At 37.1% G+C, this 20166-nt stretch overlaps 1 protein-coding gene across 2 annotated transcripts; it reads left to right on the forward strand.

Moving 5' to 3' along the window:
* The first annotated feature begins 2150 nt into the window (after positions 1-2150).
* On the forward strand, positions 2151-15447 carry LOC133296625 (uncharacterized). 2 transcript variants are annotated; one of them, XM_061495650.1, is made up of 10 exons: positions 2151-2432; positions 3316-5316; positions 5467-6147; positions 6230-6310; positions 12168-12320; positions 12495-12658; positions 13183-13330; positions 13427-13549; positions 13945-14032; positions 15055-15447. In XM_061495650.1, exons 2-10 carry the CDS (start codon positions 3460-3462, stop codon positions 15240-15242), a joined length of 3483 nt encoding a protein of 1160 aa, XP_061351634.1. In that variant the 5' UTR covers positions 2151-2432; positions 3316-3459; the 3' UTR covers positions 15243-15447. The 2 variants fall into 2 exon arrangements, with proteins under 2 accessions (XP_061351634.1, XP_061351633.1); XM_061495649.1 differs by having other exon boundaries at positions 3316-6147.
* The last annotated feature ends 4719 nt before the right edge of the window (positions 15448-20166 follow it).

The raw sequence follows: 20166 nt of genomic DNA on the forward strand, positions 1-20166 counted from the left end.
AGTTGGGTTCTTGAACCAAATTGATTTTAAAAAAATATTTCATTTTTGAATCAATTCGAATAAAATGATTTCATTCTTGAACTAGCTAAAAAAAATATAATTCTTTTAAAATATTTGAATTAGTTCACAGTGTTCGATTCATCTGGATTTTTTATACAACCCTACTCTTTTAATAAATGAGCTCTCAATGATTCGAATCCCTACTCTTTTAACAATTTGTGCATAGTGTCACTCAGGGGTTTGACAGAGGAGAAATCTTTCTTTTATTAGAGAATCCCGATTTTAGAAATATGATAAAAACATTCAGTTTACGACGATAATATCCGAAAAATACCAGCTACAAACGCCCCCTTAAATCAGCCCTCGACATTCTTATTTCATGTTATTAATCTTAATTTCAAATTAAATAATAATTAAAGAGATAGAATCTTTTAACTTCAATATAAAATTGGGTAGGATATTATAACAACCAAGTATAGTTACTATCAATCAATTTTACCGTTAGATTGGTTATTTTGATCCCACGGTTTATATTTGATTCTTATGTAGCCCCTTTCTCTTCCTTTCTCTCTCTTCCCTTCTCTTTGTCACTATACTCTCTACACATAGCCGCCGCTGCCCATCATCGATATCGCTGCCCATCGCTGCCGTCGCTGCCCATCACCGACGCAAGGAGCTTCGAATCTGCGAGCGATTGAAGGAGCACATAGCTCTGCGAGAGAGTGAACGACGAAAATTGGAAAATTTGGGATTAGGGTTCGTGCCTGAGGAAGAAAATTGAGATTAAATTGAAAAGAGATACCAATTTTTATTTTTAATTTTCGTAAAATCACATTACTATTTACTGACTTACAGTGAAGTATCAAAATGTAAATTCAAATATGCTATAAGGATTTAGCCGTGGATACACACGGGAAGTGTGGGATACGAATTGACTCGCAGTGTGTATTGAGACAAAATAAAAAGAGAGCGATCAAAATCTTTGAGCGTTACTGTCGGCGGCGGCGGCGATGGGTAGCGGCGGCTATGTGTAGAGAGTATAGTGAGAGAGAGAAGGGAAGAGGGAGAGGGAGAGAAAGAGGCTATATAAGAATCAAATCTGAACTGTCGAATCAAAATAACCAATCTAATGGTGAAATTGATTGGTAGTAACATTGGTAATAACTATACTTGGTTGCAATGTTATTAAACCCGGCCCGATTATTGACCCGGTCGAGGTATTGGGTCACTGGTTCAACCAGTGGGTCACTAGTTCAACCGCATGACCTGGTAAGTATATGTAAATCTACAATTTATATTAAAAAAACTATAAATATACTTAAATACTTGTAAAAAAAATATCAATTTCAAATATTTTAATATGAAAATAATAAATTACACATCATTGTCCGACAAAGATCAATCAAACATATAATATTTGTGATACTAGTGTTTCAGGTTCAGTAAACGACATCTCTAACTATAAATAAAATCAAAATTCCCTGCATATTGCATAATCAAGATAATATTAGTGTTGTAGGTACATAATCTATGTAGTTAATAAGCTACAAATCACTCAAATATTTCAAAAGAAAACAAATCATTTGTATTTGAGAGTAAAAAAAAAAAATACATTAATTTATGAAAATAAATTAGTTTTTTTTTTATAGACCTGGTCCGGTCACCAGTTTTTACGAAAACCGGCCAGGTCGCACCGAGTCACGCCGGTTCTGTAACATGGCCGGTCCAATATCAAAACCAGACCGGTTACATGACCTGTTCACCGGTTTTCGGATCAACCGGGCCGGGTCGGTCCGATTTTTATAACATTGCTTGATTGTTACAATATCCTATCCCCTAATATAAAATTAAAAATCTTACTTTCGTTAATTTACATCTATTTAACAGTTATAATTTATTTAAAATTAATAATTATCTAATAAATATAACTCCATAAAACATCTTAATGTTACATAACACTTTATAGATCCTCCCTCGTAATTAAATATAGCTTAGAGAAATAATTACTTTGTCCCATGTGATGCAATTACATCATCACTCATCAGGGTAGCAACGTGACTCGATTGGTTTCTGGATTTCTCGTTTGACTAAATGCAGAAATAAATAATAATAAAATGAATTTCGAAACAAACGAAAACGGAAAGGACGGTCGGTGGATGCAACTGGTAGAGAGAGAAAGAGTAAGAAAGAACCGTCTTTTTCTGCAAGATAAGGGTTTGAACAACTTGAAGTACAAGTTGATTCACACTCTGTGTGAAACCAACGTTAGTGCCCGATACCTAAACAAGAAAAAAGAAAAAAAACAACTTGGGTTCTTTTGAACTTCCTCTGAAAGCTCTGTTTTTGTATTCAAAAAATGGTTTTTTTTCTTTTCTTTTCTTCCTTTGATCCCTTCTTGAACCATAGCTCCATCTTTTGAACTAGAGCAATGGGTAAGAGAAAGTTTTGTTTTTTATTATTTTTTCCTTATTGGGTAGCTAGATGCAGTTTCATATTCTGTCTGTTTTTATTGCTGTGTTTGTGATTCTCTTTATTTTTTGTTTGGTTCATTGTGAAGTTAAATTATTATAGGCAGAACCCTAGATTGATAATCTTGCGTTTATGAATACTGGAATAGAGATGGAGTTGAAGGGGTTCTGATTGTGTTTCTGGGGGAGTCTTGATTATGACCAAATTTGCTAAAATTAAGATTTTTTTTTTCCTCGTTGATGTTTCATATTTTGGGTTGGTAATGGCTTTTTGGCTTGGCTGCTACTTCTACTGTGTTTGATAATTAGCTGATTTACCCCTGAATGCAATTGGCTTGTTAAGTTTCTTGTTATTTTTAAAGATCATCATGAGCTTAAAACACTTTGTGGAATTCAATAAACATCTTAGACTAGTTGAGTGAAGAGCTTGCAAGTTTTCAGAATTATTATTGCAGGACTAGATGTGTCATGTGTGTAATTTATTTGAGAACTTACTGAGACATTTGCAAGCTTGCATGATCTCAGAGATGTTTAGGTCATTCAAGTCATGCCCTAGAGACATAATATCTCTTTAGCCATGGAAAGGCAGTTAGAGTTGTCCACTAAATAGCATTACTCCACTGCTCCAAATCCATCATTCAGTATCAAAGTTATTTATTATATAAAAAATGGTTGATGTGAATTTAGCAATAGGTGCTACCATTGTGTAGGCTTTTATAGTTGTTTTTTTGTAGCTTAATATTTGATGTTGTCTGCTGGTATATCATACATTTGTTTCCATCTACTTTGAATCTCATTGCATGTTAATTTGTTGCTAAAACTTGTCCTGATTCCACTGTCTTTACAGTTCTTGGTAGTTTTCAAGATTGCAGATGCGTCTTCAAATTTCTATATAGGGGCTAAAACTGCTCAGCTGCTAGAAGTTTAGAACTTCTTTTTGACTCAGACTTTTGATGAATTATTCTTTTATAAAGAAGAAAAAGATTGTGTGATGGAACAATCAAGATTCCAAAACACATTCCTATTCAATAGCATGGAACCTAGAGATGAAGAACATCAGCCAGGATCACAATCAGTAATGCAGGACCATCTGGTTAACATGCATTCTAGTAGAAGAGGGCCTGATCTCAATACATCAGAAGTTAAACCTGTACTTAATTACTCGATACAGACGGGTGAGGAATTTGCTCTTGAATTTATGAGAGATAGGGTGAATCTCAGGAAGCCTGTAAGTGATTCCAATTATACAACAGGTTATATGGAGCTGAAAGGCATTTTAGGCATCAGTCATGCAGGGTCTGAAACAGGATCAGATATTTCTATGCTCTCAATGGTTGAAAAATATCCAAAAGAGTTCGATAGAATGAACACATCTACACATGGAGACAGAAGCAATTATGGGTCAATTCGATCGATATCAAAAGCTTCACTGAATCAGGACAATAGGCAATTTGTGCATGGCTATGGTTCTTCTGGAGGTTATGATACCTCATCAATGATGATGAAATTTCTTTGCAGCTTTGGTGGTAGAATATTGCCACGACCCTCTGATGGAAAGCTAAGGTATGTTGGAGGCCAAACACGCATTCTTCGTATAAGAAAGGACATATCTTGGCAGGAACTTATGCAGAAAGCATTGCTAATCTATAATCAGGTTCATGTAATCAAGTATCAGCTTCCAGGGGAAGAACTTGATGCTTTGGTATCTGTGTCATCTGATGAGGATTTGCAGAATATGATGGAGGAATTTAATCATGTAGAAGATAGAGAAGGATCACAAAAGCTTAGGATGTTTTTGTTCTCAATGAGTGATTTGGAGGATGCTCAGTTTGGTCTCAGCACCGGAGGTGATGATTCTGAGATCCAGTATGTTGTTGCTGTTAATGGCATGGACTTGGGATCAAGAAAAAACTCAACCCTAATTGGTGTCAGCTTTTCAGCAAATGATATGAATGAATTGGACAGGCAAAATATTGACAGAGAGAATTATAGAGTTTCTGTAGAATCTGTAGGTGCTGGCAATGCTCCCCTGACTAACAATTTTGACTCATCATTGGTTAATCAGTCTTCACAACCAGTGCTACCAACTTCCTCAAATTGTTATGAAACCTATCCAATGTTTTATGGTGATCAAATGATGGGCCATGGCGAACCTAGTGGTCAATATTTTATTAATCATGGCCTTAATCCTTCTCATAAACCTGTTATTGGAGAGACTCCTATTACTATGCCTCCTCATATGCTGATTAATCAACAAGAGGTTTTCAATGAAGGCCTTCCACCTATTGGATTACAAGTACAAAATTCAGAAATATCAGCAACATTGGCGAAAAAGATGGGTGATAGTTCATTTCAACAAGGAAGTGACCCTGGGGATGTTTTATCCTTGGAAAGACCATCTCCAGCTCCTGCACAACTGTTTAATGGTTACTTGAGAAATAATTTCCCTGAAGCATCAGTTATGGTTACTATGCCAGAGGGGCATTCATTACCTCCAACAAAAATGGACCAGATCCAAGATTATGAAGAGGCTTCTTCTACATCTAGCAGTGCATTTGGTCCTGCTTATGTTGATTCCCACCCCAATGGTGTTGACTTGAGTTCTCTTCACCCGCCTCCTCTTCCTAGAAGAGTTTACTATTCAGAAAGAATTCCCAGGGAGCAAGTGGAGTTGCTGAATCGGTCCTCAAAGTCGGATGATGCACACAGTTCTCAGTTTCATGTTTCAGATTTGCTTTCTGATGTCAACCCGCCGGATTCAGTTACAGAAACTGGTGATAACTTGCATGATGCAAACAATCAGATGAATTCAGAGCTAACTGAGAATGTGAATCCTGAGTTGAAGCAGGTATTACCAGACAATGAAGGAAGTAAAGATGTGTTACATAAGGATAATGTTGTTAGGTTGGAAACAGAAATTTATTATAAAGATAACCATAATAAACCCCTGCTTGATGAGACAAAAGACAGCAAATCACACTTTCCTACTTTGCACCAGGTTTCTTCTGTTAAGCACCATGATGATCCAGCATCCAATCTTCCAGATATTGATTGGGGTGATACCTCTGTGAAAGAACCTAATGAAGATTTTAATGTGCAAACACTACCTGTTTCTTCAAATGGGAACACAACTACAAAAGATGATTCTCAAGATTTTCATTCCAATGTTGTTTCCAAACAAGCACAAGGTGACATTCTTATTGATATTAATGATCGATTCCCGCGTCAATTGCTTAGTGACATGTTCTCTAAAGCAATACTTGAAGAATATCCCTCTGGTATACATCCATTAACCTCAGATGGGGTGGGGCTAAGCATAAACATGGAAAATCATGAACCTAAACCATGGTCTTATTTTCAAAAATTGGCTCAAGAAGGGATCGATAATGTGTCTCTTATTGACCAGGATCATCTTGGTTTTTTACCTGCGGTAGGAACAATGGTAGGAGATAATGGAACTCAACATGTTGCACCTTTAACAACTGATGAAGTTTCTCTAAACCATGCAGAGTCCCACCTCAATTTTGGTGAAGAAAATCAGGAAGACATACATGGAAAGATTGGAAAAGAAACCTCTGTTCTTAAGTCAAATTATGATCATTCCCAAGTGAACGATACTGAAAGTATGCAATTTGATGCTATGTTGGAAAACCTAAGAGCACAAGAGTCAGAATCTGAGGTATGATTTTAATATTTTTTGGTTTCAGAATCTGTATGAAAATACTTATCTTCTGACAAAAGTTCTTATCGTTTTAACTTAGGTTGGGAAGTTTGAAACCAGAAACAGTGATCTACCTCCTCTTGATCCTTCTTTAGGAGAATTTGATATGAGTACCTTGCAGGTAAGATGCTCATTCTTGCATGTGAAGTATTTCTTCTGTGCTGTGATTTTTATTTTTGGGGGAGGGAAAACTAAGGAGGATTTTGTTAAAGAAAGTTCATTACTGGTTATCTGACTTTTGTAAATGGATTGTTGCCTTATATATAAATGAATGCTAATAAGCTTAGGTTTGAGAATGATATGATATGTGTAGAAAATCAGAATTCAAACATATTTCCGTTTTTATTTCCTATTAATTAGGATTGATTATGATTGATTAGGATTAATTGTGATTGATTAGAATTGATTGTGATTAGGATTGATTAGTCATCGCTTAGTCATTCTTAGCGATTCTTTCTTGTATAAATACTCACTCATGTAAATTATTCAATATCAATATACAAAAACTTCTTTTCAATATGGTATCAAAGCGGGTTTGTTCCTACCCTAATTCAAATCTGAAATAACCATCCAAACACTTCCATCACTGTCAAACACCTCCTAAACACCTCCTTGAATCTGTCCAACACAGAAACCTAGTCTACTGACCTCCGATCAAGAAAGTGAGGTGACCATTCGACTCAGAAGGATCCGACGAGTCGACCGCCGCTGGACCCATCGCCGTCAACCGCCGCACGCGCCGCCACGTGCCGTCACACGCGCTGCCAGTCTCCGGCGCGTGAGCTCCACGCGCCGCCTTCCCAACGTCTTTTTCCGCCGCGACTTGCACAGACCTTCTCGCCGGCTTCTCCCCTTCCTGTTCCAGAGGTCAGATCAAAAATTTACAAAACTTGATTTTTCATCAACGGTCAACCCTTCTCTTTCTATTCATGGCTTCATCAACGGTCTCCCCTTCCTCTTCCGCCTCCTCATCACCCCTTCCTAAGGCCACTAGTCATGTGGTCCAGCAAGGTACAACTTTCCATGTTGATAGTCAAAATCATTGGATCCTTGATTCTGGAGCCTCTGATCATATGACAGGTAATCTTGGCTTGTTTTGTTCATACACTCCATATTCTGAACCTTCTCGGGTCAAGATCGCCGATGGTAGTTTTTCCCAGATTGCGGGACACGGAACCATTAAACTTTATGAGCTGATTACTTTGACATCAGTTCTTTATGTTCCTTCTCTGACTTGTAATCTCATTTCCATTAGCAAGCTCACCTCTGAGTTGCATTGCTTTGCTAAATTCTTTCCACATGGTTGTGTTTTTCAGGAACAGGACTCGGAGAGGATGATTGGCAGTGCTAGAGAGGATGGTGGACTTTACTACTTTGAGGAGGATGTGACTCATGAAGCTGTTTTCGTAGAAAAAAACTCCATGTTTCCTTTTGATTCATGTAATGATGTTATGCTGTGGCATCGTAGGCTAGGCCATCCAAATTTTATTTGTCTTCAGAAGTTGTTGCCAAACTTATTTATTAATAAAAGTCCAAATTTGTTTTCTTGTGATATTTGTCAACTTGCCAAGCATACTCGTGCTCATTATCCTTCTAAAGTTCACCATGACTCTTCCCTATTTTCCTTAATTCATAGTGACATATGGGGTCCAGCCCGTGTTAAAAATATTTCAGGTACTCGATGGTTCATTACCTCCATTGATGACCATTCTCGAGTTTGTTGGGTGTATCTTCTAAAGGATAAGTTCGATGCTGCATCCGTGTTTAAAAAATTTCATGCCATGGTTCAAACCCAATTCCAAGTTGCTATACAAATTCTTCGTACAGATAATGGCAAAGAGTATTTTAACTCTATTCTTGGAGAATTTCTTTCCCAACATGGCATCCTTCACCAAAGCTCGTGTCCTGACACACCCCAACAAAACGGAGTTGCGGAAAGAAAAAACCGACATCTCCTTGAAGTTGCTCGGGCTCTTATGTTTACCACGAGTGTTCCTAAATATCTTTGGGGAGAGGCAGTTCTCATTGCCTCGTATCTGATAAATCGAATGCCATCTCGCATTCTGAAATTTCAGTCTCCTCTTTCTAGTCTTGTTCGTATCTTCCCTTCCTTTCGAGGTGTCTCCTCCTTACCTCTCAAGTTATTTGGTTGCGTTGTATTTGTCCATATTCCCTCCCATCAACGGTCTAAGCTTGATCCTAAGTCTCTTCAGTGTGTCTTTATTGGTTATTCTCCTACTCAACGTGGCTATAAATGTTATTCACCCTCTCTTCGTAAGGTCTTTGTCTCTATGGATGTCACTTTTTCTGAGAATGACCCTTTCTTCCCCTCGACTTCTCTTCAGGGGGAGACTATAGGAGTAGATGAAGATCAGTCATGGGAACCTACTGATGCCACGGTATTACCTCTACTTTTGGAAACAGGGGGAGCTACAGAATCCTCACCATCAAGAGCGTCCTCAACATGGGGACAAGTTTATAGCAGGCGAAAGCCTCCTCAAAGTGTGAATAACCCAGAGCCTCTACATTGCCAGGATTCTGAACCATGTTCTAGTTCCAGCACCCCAATACTTGAGTGTCATGGTGAAAATGATCTACACTTGCCCATTGCTCTCAGAAAAGGTACTCGATCTTGTACTACTCATCCTATTTCTAATCATATTTCATATGGAAAGTTGTCCCCAGGGTTTCGTGCTTTCAATACTATGTTGGATAGTACAAAGATACCGAGAAATATACATGAGGCTCTCAATGATCAAAAAATGGAGGGATGCTGTCTTTGAAGAAATGAATGCTTTAGAAAGAAATGGAACTTGGGAGATAGTGACCCTACCCAAAGGAAAACAGGCAGTAGGATGCAAATGGGTGTTTACAATAAAATTCAATGCAGATAATAGCATCAACAGATACAAGGTAAGATTGGTTGCAAAGGGTTTCACTCAGACTCATGGGATAGATTATCATGAGACTTTTGCTCCGGTTGCTAAAGTCAATACCATCCGAGTTCTCTTATCTCTTGCTGCCAATCTAGATTGGCCTCTGCAACAGTTAGATGTGAAGAATGCATTCCTAAATGGTGACTTACCCGAAGAAGTCTATATGGATCCTCCACCTGGTTTTGAAAAGGGAAATGGATCAGTGTGTAAACTAAAAAGGTCTCTATATGGATTGAAACAATCTCCCAGAGAATGGTTCGATAAATTCACACAAGCAGTCAAAAGAAAAGGCTTCATTCAAGTACAGACTGATCATACTCTCTTCCACAAACACTCTAAGGATGGTAAAATTGCTATTCTTATTGTATATGTAGATGATATAATTCTTACAGGTGATGATATTGAGGAATTGAACACCTTGAAGAAATTTCTAGCAGCTCAATTTGAACTCAAAGACCTTGGCACTCTCAAATATTTCCTTGGTATGGAAGTTGCTAGGAGCAAAACAGGCATCACTGTAACACAAAAGAAATATGTTCTAGATCTTTTGTTGGAAACAGGAATGTTAGGGTGTAAACCTGCTGAGACACCTGTGGAACCTAATACCAAGTTAGGTATTGAAGATGGGAATGAGGTGGATAAAGAACAATATCAGCGATTGGTTGGTAAACTAATCTACTTATCTCATACGCGTCCTGACATTGCCTTTGCGGTGAGTATGATTAGTCAATTCATGCACTCACCCAAGGAGAAGCATCTTAGTGCAGTCTATAGGGTGCTTAGATACCTCAAGAATACTCCAGGAAGAGGATTATTCTTTAAAAAGGGGTATAAAAGGACAATTGAAATCTACACTGATGCAGATTGGGCAGGCTCATCAGTAGACAGGAGATCTACCTCAGGCTATTGCACCTATGTGTGGGGAAATCTTGTTACTTGGAGAAGCAAAAAGCAAACAGTGGTTGCAAGAAGTAGTGCTGAAGCAGAATTTCGAGCTTTAGCTCATGGAGTTTGTGAAGGAATCTGGTTGAGAAGACTTCTTCAAGAGTTGAAGATTTCATATTCCCTACCAATAAAACTATATTGCGACAACAAGGCAGCTGTTAGCATTGCTCAAAATCCTGTGCATCATGATCGAACAAAGCACGTGGAAGTTGATCGTCACTTCATCAAAGAAAAATTAGATGATGGAAGTGTGTGTTTGATATATGTTCCAACCAAAGAGCAAACGACAGATATCCTTACCAAGGGCCTACACCGTCCAGCATTCGAAGACTTGATTGGCAAGTTGGGAATGATCAATATTTACCTCCCAACTTGAGGGGGAGTGTAGAAAATCAGAATTCAAACATATTTCCGTTTTTATTTCCTATTAATTAGGATTGATTATGATTGATTAGGATTGATTGTGATTGATTAGAATTGATTGTGATTAGTCATCGCTTAGTCATTCTTAGCGATTCTTTCTTGTATAAATACTCACTCATGTAAATTATTCAATATCAATATACGAAAACTTCTTTTCAATAATATGTTTTGTTGGTTTGGTTCTTAATTATTAATGTAATAATCAAGGTTTGATTAAGTTGACTTCAGAAGTGTAAATTGGCAGTGAATTCAGATGCTTCACATTTTAGTGATGAACATTACACGATCATGATAAACTATTCCCAGCCGCTTATTTTCATTTGATGAATCATATCAATGCTGCAGACGTTGCTAAACAGCAATTACAATCCCTCAATGGACCATTCATTGGATCAGTAGTTTGATTTCTTACTATTCGGAATGTTTTGAAGTTTCCTTTCTAAAGCAAGATGTAAAAGCATCAAATTTGACTTTTAATAATTCGTTTGTGTGGTCTAATAAAGTGGCTATGTGCTTGTACTGGGTGGGATTTCAAACACCTTTGACAGTATGTTAATATTTTTGGCCATTCTTGAAAGAAAAAAGTATATTTAGGTGAATTTTAGAAATTAATTGATATTATTTATAAATTGACTGGTCTCTCCCTCTGTCACTTATTTATATGAAATTAAAAACTGAGGGCGTGCTTCTTAGGACCATAAATCCAACAAATGAAAAATAGGATTGTGTCTAGACTATATAGTCAAATACTTTGTCAATTATCATTCTATCTGTTTTGACTCCTAGTTGGTACTCCCTAAAAGTTTTTGTTGACAAACTTGATCCTCTGGGAATTAATTCAAAAGAAAACTTGCATAAGTTTACTTGGAGATTGTAAAGAAACAATTCAACCCAAACTTTAAGGTGTTGGGTGAGGGCTTTTTTAATAATTTATATTATTCTCTAACACGCCCTCTCACGTAAACGTCTTTTGGGTTTGAAGTGTGGATATTGCATAGACCCAATTTTATTTTATTTTGATTTACCTTATGCTTATTTAATTCCACAAGTGAGGGGCAGTGAGGATCGAACTCGTGACCTTGTGGTCACTGAAGTTCTGATACCATGTAAAGAACCAATTCAACTCAAAATCTTAAGGTGTTGGGTGAGGGCTTTTTTAATGATTTATATTATTCCCTAAGAGAGATTTATTTTATATTGTTCTAGTCACCAGTTTTATGAATACGGAAACTGTCCAAAATAGTTGATACATGTGTTATTATTAAATTTTAGTAATTTCAGCTTGAGGTAGCTGTGCATGCGCGTATGTGTTTCAGCTAGTGGAGACCTTTTAGGGTGGGGTTGGGAAGTTGAACTTATGAAAGTTATTGATGGCCTTTATTTAACTATTAAAATTCTTTGGTCAAGTGTTTCTTTGACATGTTTAGTATAGCTAACATATAGATTAGCAATGCATTTAATGGACAACTCAATAAAGTTTTGGGTCATGTGTCTTGGAAAATTTTCCTTCTCTCATTTGACCTTGTGAAATAAACGCTTCTGTGATCATCTAGATGTTTTTGTGTATCTTTACAAATATTGTCAGGCTTCAGATATGCATTCGTTGTGTTGCTTGAATACTGGCGTGAAAATCTTCAGTCCATTTCACTTTCATTGTTCTGATGCAACTCGTAGGTCATTATGAATGAAGATCTTGAAGAGCTGAGGGAACTTGGTTCTGGTACCTTTGGGACTGTGTATCATGGAAAATGGAGAGGAACAGATGTTGCCATTAAAAGAATAAAGAAAAGCTGCTTCACTGGTCGATCATCTGAGCAAGAGAGACTGGTAACTTACAATTTAATTTCCATTTGATAGCATCACTATCTCATTTTTCATTTTAAATATTGTTCTTACCGTTTTTATTATTATTTTCTCCTTCTTAACACACTTACGTGAAAGTGCTTCAATGATAGTGATCGATTTTGAGGCATGTGAGATGATATTTGGTTCTTTTCTCAGACTGTCGAATTCTGGCGGGAAGCTGACATTCTTTCCAAGCTTCATCATCCAAATGTGGTGGCATTTTATGGTGTGGTGCAAGATGGACCGGGAGGAACGATGGCCACTGTTGCAGAGTACATGGTGGATGGTTCTCTTAGACATGTATTACTTCGCAAGGATAGGTAATGCACCTAGAAAGAGCTTCTGCATTTCTATTATTTAGTTTTATTATTCAACCAATGCGCTCAAAAATTAATTTGTTTTGTTCAGATCATTGTATCTAAACCAAACTATAGTGTTGTGCTATTATAAATCAAGGCTTACTTTGCCTTTTATTTGATGAAGTGAAAGTGATACCCTAATAATAATGCCTGTCTCATATGGAAGGCATGATAAATATGTATAAAATAAAAAATTACTCTTCATTAAACCCCGACTAGCAAGGGTAGGAATGAGTGCAATCCTTATACACAGTCTTATCCTTACATATTCCGAAGACTTTGATTTTCGGATTCGAACTAGTGACCTTTAACACACAAGGAGCAGCTTTGCTCCAAGCTCACCCTCATATATATATATATATATATATCTTAAGTCATAAGTACTAGCAAAATTTATTAAGTAATAAAGAGTGTTCAGTGATGAATCTCATGTTTTTTTACGATAGATTTGGCTCTAAGAATTTTAGCATGATTTTTTATTGCAGGTATCTTGATCGTCGCAAGAGACTGATAATTGCAATGGATGCAGCTTTTGGAATGGAATATTTGCACTCAAAAAATATTGTGCATTTCGACTTAAAATGTGACAATTTGCTTGTGAACTTGAAAGATCCTTTAAGGCCGATATGCAAGGTATCTAAGCTAGGATTTTTCCTCCAATTTTATATGAAATTGAAATGGTCTGCATTTATTTAAATGTTGAGAAAACCAAGAAATTTGCTTTCTCAGGTTGGTGATTTTGGCTTGTCAAAAATCAAACGAAATACCTTGGTTTCTGGTGGTGTGCGGGGGACTTTACCTTGGATGGCACCAGAGCTGCTTAATGGTAGCAGCAACAAGGTCTCAGAAAAGGTAGAATTTTAATTTGTCTTAATGAAATGCTTTTTCTATGATCACATAATTAAGTGTTGAAATTTAACTAAGGAGCTGAGTTTATTGATCTCTCTTGTAGATGTTATAATAGCCTTCATAGTACCCAGGACTTCTGTCCACCTTTGAGCAGAAATTTATGTAAAGTTATTTTGTTTGTGCATTTTAAACATACAGATTTTGCTATTTCTTTGTTTTTCTACTTTTGGAAATCTTCTGTTCATAAGGGATTCTTGGAACTTTCATATCTCAATAATATTTGGATAGGAATGATTGGAAATTAAAGTATTTCAGTTTGTCATGCTTCTTTATATTTGTTTAGTCACCTTGCTGTTGGTTGGGGCTATTGGTTGCTGAAATTGAATTTTGATTTGTAGGTTGATGTGTTCTCCTTTGGCATAGTATTATGGGAGATTCTAACTGGTGAGGAGCCATATGCCAATATGCACTATGGTGCAATCATAGGTGCGATCTTTTTCTTATGCTCTTCTTTATCTTGTCTGTGGCTGAGCCTGAACTACATTCTTGTTCTCTTGAAATAGGTTTCTGCTTTTCATTGAGTAAACAATATATCATATTAGCAAATCTTCTTCTGTGGTCTCTTTGATCAGTGACCTTACCAGCTCTTGTGAAATTCGCCTAGTTAAGATTTAAGGTGGGAAAAGGTTGGGCTTTCAAAAGAACTAGCATAAAGGCTCTATAAAGCTCTTGTTCTTTGTTGTGTTGAGATAAGGGTCAGACTCAGACCCATTATGTAGGTCTATATTAAGTAGCCTTACCTTGTATTTGCAAGAGGCTAATTACATGAATCAAACCTGTGATATCCAGGTCAAAAGAACTAGCATATATTGAATGAAAAGTGGTTAATGAATCGGATTAAAAGAGAAAGATGAAAAGGAGGAGAAAACCTAGGGTTTACACCTAGGCCGTAGACATCACACCAAAGATGTGTTGGACAACTAGGGTTTTTTTCATAATAGGCTAAATTTCTTTTAAGCTTTCATTTTCCTTTTCACATTCATTATGTGGCAACCAAAAGCTAAGGACTGTTCTAGATTTGATTGTCTCCCACAAGTTTGTATGTAGTCAACTAATAATCTATTTATCATAAAAAGGACAGCCTAGTGCTATAAAGCTCCCGCCATACTCTTAAGCAGCTTATCTTGTATTTAGAAGAAGAAAGAGGGCAAGCCTGAAATAATAATAAAGTTGCTCCTTCGTGGTTGAAACATCACGGGTTCAAATTTAGAAAATAACCTCTTTGCAAATATGCAAGGGTAAGACTGTATATAAAGATTGCTCTCACCCTACCTTCACTAGATTAGGTTTAATGAAGAGTATAATTGTCTTATATTTAGAAGAAGCTAATTACATGAATCAAGCTTGTAACATGGCTACAGCACAAAATGTTGTGCAATGTTCCCTTCCATGGACTAGTCATCTATTTTACCATAGAAGAGGGTATTAATTTCTGTCTTGGCATGCAGGTGGGATTGTTAATAACACATTAAGGCCAACAATACCAAATTATTGTGATCATGAATGGAGAACACTGATGGAGCAATGTTGGGCACCCAATCCTGCAGCTAGGCCATCCTTCACTGAAATAGCTAGTCGACTGCGTGTTATGTCTGCAGCTGCTAGAGAAACCAAAACACACAAGGCATCTAAATGAATTCAAACACACAGTGGTGCTTCTTCTTTTTTCCCCATCTTATACCAATATTGGCACGGATACTTGCTTTTTTTCGCTTGAAAAAAATTGGTAGTGTTAAATTTATTTATTGAATGTACTCCAAGTATGTAGTATAATACCGGGGGCAATGCTATCTGGTATTATACTATCTATTTTATTGTATTATCTTTTTGATGATCCAATACTAGCCTCATTAATTTTTGGCTTTAATGTTTCTAAAGTGAATGTAGATAAATTATCTACATTCACTTCTAAAACGACGTCGTTTTGGGTTAAAAAATTATAATAAAAAAGACGATAATAATCTTGAAATAAATTATAATTACAAAAATATCTTGATTTTCGCTTCAAAACGATATTATTTTGGGTTCAATATAGATAAGTTATCTATATTAATCATAGAAAAATGAACCCTTGATTTTTTGTTGTACATTAAACTTTTTTAGTATTCTTAGGGGTAAATGTTTCTCGTGTAGCATGGGAGAAAAAGTTATCTTAATAAAATATGATATTTTAATAAAATTTATTATACGATAAGGAAGTAAAATTTTCAAAATATTTTATATATTTTTTTAAATCCCAAAACGTGGAGTTGATTATTGCTTCCAAATTTTTGCTAGCGATAATTTAGTTCGTACACTAACATTAAACAAAGAGTGCTCAGTTTCAAAACTTTCTTATTTTTATTTTTTTTAGCCATGTCTGATGGCTCAAATTTCATGTGTCTATAGTCAATTAATGTCTTGGGGTTCGATGATACACTGCCAAGTCAAATTGGAAAACAAAATTAGCTTCATTGGGTTATATGCAGATGATTGCTATAGTAGTAATTCAGGTGTTAACTTGAAAGAAAAAGGTATTTGAAATATTATTGAATTGTATTTGAATTTGTACATATGGGTCTCTATTTATAGAGACTTCTTGACCTAATTTTTACCTAATGAGCTTGGCCCAATATACAAGTAACGGACTAAATAAATACAAATAAATGACTACATAATTACTAATAAATGACTACATAATTACTATTTACAACACTCCTCCTCAAGCTGAGGAATAGATATTTATCATTCCCAGCTTGCTAGCAAGTTCTTGAAATCTATCTGAAGGAAGCCCTTTTGTCAATAGATCAGCTAATTGACGCCCAGTGGGAATGTATGGAGTGGTAATCAACCCGCTATCAAGTTTCTCTTTGATGAAATGGCGATCGACCTCAATATGTTTAGTCCGATCATGTTGAAGTGGATTATGAGCTATACAAATAGCGGACTTATTATCACATAGCAGCTTCATAGGTCCCTCACATTTTATTTTTAGATCATCAAGTACAATTTTCAGCCACAGTAACTCACAAATGCCTTGAGCCATAGCTCGAAATTCAGCTTCTGCACTTGATCTGGCAACCACATCTTGTTTCTTACTTCTCCATGTCACCAAGTTACCGCAAAGAAACATGCAATAACCAGTGGTAGAACGACGGTCAGTCACGGATCCAGCATAATCAGCATCTGTGTAGACTTCTAAAGATAGATTGCCATCACGTCGGAATAACAATCCTTTACCAGGAGTACCTTTAAGATACTGAAGAATTCTTTCTACTGCCTGCATGTGTTTTTCCTTTGGATCGTGCATAAACTGACTGACAACACTAACAACATAAGCTAGGTCTGGTCTAGTATGGGCCAGATATATCAATTTCCCAACTAGCCGTTGATATTGTCCTTTATCAACTGGAGGACTCTCTTCTTCATAGCCCATCTTGTGATTCTGCTCAATAGGAGTATTAGAGGGTTTACACCCGAGCTTTCCTGCTTCTTTGAGAAGATCCAAAACATATTTCCTCTGGCTGATAAAAATTCCTTTGCTTGAATGAGCTACTTCTATCCCTAGGAAATATCTCAATTTCCCAAGGTCTTTGATTTCAAACTCAGAGGCAAGCCGTGTTTGTAGAATCTGTCTCTCCACAAAATCATCACCTGTGATAATAATATCATCAACATATACAAGGAGCACAGTAAGCTTCCCATTTTGGGAGTGCTTGAAGAAAAGAGTGTGATCTCCTTGACTCTATCTGTATCCTAAGGTCATCATAACCTTAGTAAACCTACCAAACCAAGCACGAGGTGACTGCTTCAATCCATACAAGGCCTTTTTTAATCTACAAACTTTATTTTCCCCCTTCACAGAATCAAAACCAGGCAGGATTTCCATGTAGACTTCTTCTTCTAACTCACCATTGAGGAAAGCATTTTTCACATCAAATTGATTTATATCCTAATTGTAATGGGCAGCAAGGGATAACAAGATTCTCACTGTATTCATCTTTGCAACTGGAGCAAAGGTTTCTTCATAATCAATGCCATAGGTTTGAGTGTAACCTTTGGCCACTAATCGAGCCTTGTATCTCTAAAGAGTGCCATCAGAATTATATTTCAGGGCATAAACCCATCTGCACCCTACTGCTTTCTTTCCGTTGGTCTATCAATGACCTCCCATGTTTTATTTTTCTCCAAAGCATTCATCTCCTCTTGCATGGCTTGAGCCCAATTCCTATCTTTCAAGGCTTCATTACTGATTTTGGGATTGCAATAGAGTCTAGTGCTGAAACAAAGTTTTTGTGCTGCACAGAAAGATTAGCAGAGGAAACAAACTGGGAGATAGGGTATTGAGTACAAGAGGGACAGGAGGGAGAAGCTTTCTTGGGACAAGCTCTTTTTCCTTTTCTAAGAGCAATGGGTAAATCATCAGAATCAGTAGTAATGGGTAAGTCATCAGAAGTATTAGCATCATGATCAGAAATATGAGATTCAGGACTTACCAGTGGTTCAGACACAAGAGGATTACTCACAAGAGGATCAGACACAGGAGGAACAGACACAGGAGGAACAGGACCAGGTGGAGGATACACTGACATAGGTAAAAGAGTAGACACTGATGATTCAAACTCAAGGAAGGGAGGTGATGAGATTTCTGGTGAAGGATTCTCCCCCTGAAGATGAGGACCTTGGAAAAAGGACTCAGATTCCTGAAATGTAACATCCATAGAAACAAAAAATTTCCTACTACTAGGGTGATAGCACTTGTAGCCCTTCTTATCAGGAGCATAACCAAGAAAAACACATTTAATAGCCCTAGGGTCCAACTTACTGCGATGATGTTTATGAACATGAACAAAAGCAACACACCCAAACACACGTGGAGGAAGACTCATCATAGTTGGAATAGAAGGGAAAAAAGAAGTCATAGAGTGAATAGGACTTACATGGTCAAGTACCCGAGTGGGTAAACGGTTGATCAAGAATGCTGCAGTAAGAATAGCATCTCCCCAATAGTATTTGGGTACATGTGTCTGAAACATTAATGCACGAGCCACTTCAAGAAGGTGACGATTTTTTCTTTCAGCAACCCCATTCTGTTGGGGGGTGTCAACACAAGTAAGTTCATGAATCATACCGTTATTTCTTATAAATTGGGAAAATCTGTGATTAACATATTCAGTACCATTATCTGTTCTTAGTCTCTTGATTTTTTTACCAAACTGGGTCTCAATCATTTTATAAAATTGAAAGAACAGTTGTGGTACCTCAGACTTTTCACGCATTAAGTACACCCAAGTTACACGAGTGCAATCATCAATAAAAGAAACAAACCATCTATTTCCAGAAGCATGAGGGACTTTAGAGGGACCCCAAACATCAGAATGAATAAGATCAAAAGGTTCATCACTCTTAGTAATACTAGAAGGAAAAGACACACGATGATGCTTAGCAAAATCACAAACATCACAATGAAAAGACTCAACAGATTTAGACAAAAACAATGACGGAAATAAAGATTTGAGTAAACTAAATGGAGGATGACCTAAGCGCTTATGATGAAGCCAAATCAAAGAATCAGCAATTGATTGACCATGAGACATCAAGATGTGATCTGTTACTTTATTTGCAGGAGATTGTGACACCAGATAGTACAACCCACCTTGCTCTTTAGCACTACCAATCGTCTTCCCCGTGGCAAGATCCTGAAAAACACAATGGGTAGGATAGAAGGTTACAATACAATTCAAATCTTTTGTAATTTTATGAATAGAAAGAAGATTTGTGGAGAGTTTAGGAACATGAAGAACATCCTTAAGATGTAAGGACTGCTGTAAGTTTATGTCACCAGAACCCGCAACTGATGTATGAGAGCCATCAACTACGGCTATTGTATGAGTTCCAATGGTAGGATGATAAGAAGTAAAGGAGTCAGCACAACAAGCCATATGATCAGTAGCACCAGAATCAACAACCCAAGAATGTTTAAAATCATTACATGAAGAAAGGAAAGAATAAGTTTTGGAGCTCATACCAGTCATAGTCAAAGCACTAGTATCAGATGGCTTACTCATAGAATCAAGAATGGTTCGGAGCCGTTCCAACTCATCTGGACGAAATGCAGGTTGGGTCTCATTAGGTGCATAAGTTATTTTAGTAAAATGCGGTTGACCACGCAACCTTGCCATCTTTTCTAAGACAGTTTGCTTCCCATAAAGGCGAAAGCATAAATCCTTGATATGACCTGTTCTTTTACAATAAGAACACCATCGATCATCTCTCTTAGGTCTAGAAGAGGTACCATCATAAAATTTTGAAAAAGAACTCCTTTGGAAGAGGCCATACTGCACAGAAAATGGTCAAAGAAAAACTCCAAGAAGCCAAAAAATCACAAAACAAATACCAAACGACGTCCGATCTGAGAGGAGAGCACAGATCCAGAAAGAGGATGAGGAGAAGATCAGAAAACTTTTTGGCCGGAGCTGGAAAAAGTGGCCCACGCGCCTCCACGCGCCGGTGGAGGTGTCTGAGAGTGGGCCTCACTCGCCGGGAGTGTGGCGGCGCGTGAGAGCGCGTGCGGCGGCCGC

This window comes from Gastrolobium bilobum, unplaced genomic scaffold (genome assembly GCF_033153095.1).
Source record: "Gastrolobium bilobum isolate Gb01-03AN ecotype WA unplaced genomic scaffold, APGP_CSIRO_Gbil_v1 utg4965, whole genome shotgun sequence".
Lineage (NCBI taxonomy): Eukaryota > Viridiplantae > Streptophyta > Magnoliopsida > Fabales > Fabaceae > Gastrolobium > Gastrolobium bilobum.